Source organism: Octopus bimaculoides, chromosome 9 (genome assembly GCF_001194135.2).
Source record: "Octopus bimaculoides isolate UCB-OBI-ISO-001 chromosome 9, ASM119413v2, whole genome shotgun sequence".
Taxonomy (NCBI): domain Eukaryota; kingdom Metazoa; phylum Mollusca; class Cephalopoda; order Octopoda; family Octopodidae; genus Octopus; species Octopus bimaculoides.
In genome coordinates this window covers 24406726-24409094 of record NC_068989.1, presented here as the reverse complement: position 1 = coordinate 24409094, position 2369 = coordinate 24406726, and the positions used below count along the sequence as shown (strand labels likewise).

Below are 2369 nucleotides of genomic sequence, written 5' to 3'. Positions count from 1 at the left end.
GCCTTTGGCGTCTAGAGACAGTGCCTTTGGCGTCTAGAGACAGTGCCTATGGCGTCTAGAGACAGTGCCTTTGGCGTCTAGAGACAGTACCTTTGGCGTCTAGAGACAGTACCTTTGGCGTCTAGAGACAGTACCTTTGGCGTCTAGAGACAGTACCTTTGGCGTCTAGTGATAGTACCTTTGGTGTCTAGAGATAGTACCTTTGGTGTCTTGCATGCTGCTCCCTACCTGGGAGGGTGGGCAGGTATTGCTAGCTTTCATGCACCCCACTAAATCTTTCATATACTAGCTCCAAGTGCCACACATTGGTACACTGTCTCGGCAGACTAAAGCATGTAAGGGGGTGGTGTTGACCCTGCACCTCTAGGCAGGTGGAAAAACTGCAACAATGGCCAATAGCCAGCACTGAGGAGTCTTAAGAAGACCAGTAGCCAGGTGTCTGTGACTGAAGGTGGACTTCAGTTAGCAGTGAAAAGGGACAGCTCCATGATGGTCTTTCTTTCCCAATTGCAAGTGGTTGACCTTCAGGTTCCTGAAAAATAATCTCAAGCTACAAAAACAGAGTGCAAAAGCATTGCAGCAGTTGGGGTACTTCTGACCGATCATGCTGGAATACTTTGACTGCCTTGTGTGTCGCCTAACACAGGAACACATAAGTCATCATCCTCAACATTTAATGTCTGTTTTCCATGCTGGCATGGGTTGGCTGGTTTGATAGGAACTGGCTAGGCCAGGGTCCACACCAGATTCCATTGTTTGTTTTGGTTTGGTTTCTACAGTTAGATGCCCTTCCTAACACCAACTACTTTACAGAGTGTATTGGGTGCTTTTACGTGGCATCATCACCACTGCTTTTTATGTGACACCAGCACTAGTGCTTTTTACATGGCACCAGCACCCACACCAATGCTTTTTATGTGGCACCTTGGTTTTAGAATCTCACTTCTGTTGTGGTGGCTGGGTCTTCTTGAGTACAGTAATGTGCTACATATTCAGTATCACAGTTCCTCTCTCTCTCTCTCTCTCTCTCTCTCTCTCTCTCTCTCTCTCTCTCTCTCTCTCTCTCTCTCTCGGTCTCTCCTCCACATTACATCCTACTTACTTACCCACCTTTCTACTGTAGGTACTCTGTGACCAACATGGAAATGCAGTCTATTTAAATGAACGAGAATGTTCAATCCAAAGAAGGAACCAGAAGGTGATAGAAGAAGCACCTAGGTATGTCTAAACACTATATTGCATCCCTCCCCTCTACTTATCTATTACTTTTGCTAGTTTACTTGTAGTCCTACCCCAGCAACACTTCTCTCTTTACCAACATCTGCTGATCTTAAACTCTTTCTTTTGTTTCTGGCCAGTACTTTTATTGATCCAGCTGTACGTAAAGCTATGGGAGAGCAAGCAGTGAGATTAGCCAAAGCTGTAAATTATTCTTCTGCAGGTAATTCATTTCAATTCCCGCTTTTGTTTTACTTTTTTATGTTTTAGTCAAATGAGGAAGGGCTGGGTCCTTCAGCAACCACTTATTTTTTTTATAGGATTTCCAAGACCTGTAAAGAGAAAAGAGAAGAAGAAACTTTGATTCTTGAGTTATTGCAGTAACAAGCATCAATATTTAGTTTGATGGCATGGTTTGAATGCTTATCACTCACTGAATTGTATTAACATCCAGAACCAAGAAGTGGTGTTAAACTGTGCAATGAATTAAATGTTCTGGGATGTGTGTGTGTATTATATAGGTGTTGGCATGGTTGTATGGTTAAGAAGTTTGCTACACAACCATATGGTTATGGATTCAATTCCACTGCATGGCACCTTGGGCAAATGTCTCCTCCTATAATCCTGGGCCAACTAATGCCTTGCACAATTGAATTTGGTAGAAGGAAATTAGACACGTGTGTGTGCTTGCGTATGTGTGTGCATCCATGTGTGTGTTTACATTTGTGCTTTTCTGAAAGTTGCTGAGCTTAAAGGGAGGACATTATCATTTCCCCAATTAGAAAATAATGTGTTGGTTCTGTGCTTTCAAAGGCTTATGGAACAAGAAACCTTTTGCTTAAAAAACTAGTAAAGATTCAAAATATGTAAAGCATCTGGCAATAAAATAAAGCTTTTACTAATATATATAGCTAACCCATGCTTTCAGGGAAAAACAGAAAAAAAGTGACTGATATTTGTCTATCTTTCAAAAAGTATCCTATCCATTAATATCTTAATTTCTCTACTTATTTGTGATTGCTTATCTATTAATCTCCCCACCTCCTTTTCTTGCTTTATAAACATCCCTATCTCTATACCTAAGTATAATTTTATATTAATCTCCTCTCTCTCTCCACCTCTCTCTCTCTCTCTCTCTCCACCTCTCTCTC

General features: G+C 41.6%; 1 protein-coding gene across 1 annotated transcript in view; it reads left to right on the top strand.

The window, feature by feature from the left end:
- Positions 1-2369, top strand: part of LOC106884216 (propionyl-CoA carboxylase alpha chain, mitochondrial) — an 80400-nt gene that overhangs the window by 37912 nt on the left and 40119 nt on the right. Inside the window, exons 9-10 of the mRNA XM_014935468.2 lie at positions 1124-1218; positions 1359-1441. Of these exons, the coding sequence (XP_014790954.1) occupies positions 1124-1218; positions 1359-1441 (178 nt within the window). The remainder of the gene's footprint in view (positions 1-1123; positions 1219-1358; positions 1442-2369) is intronic.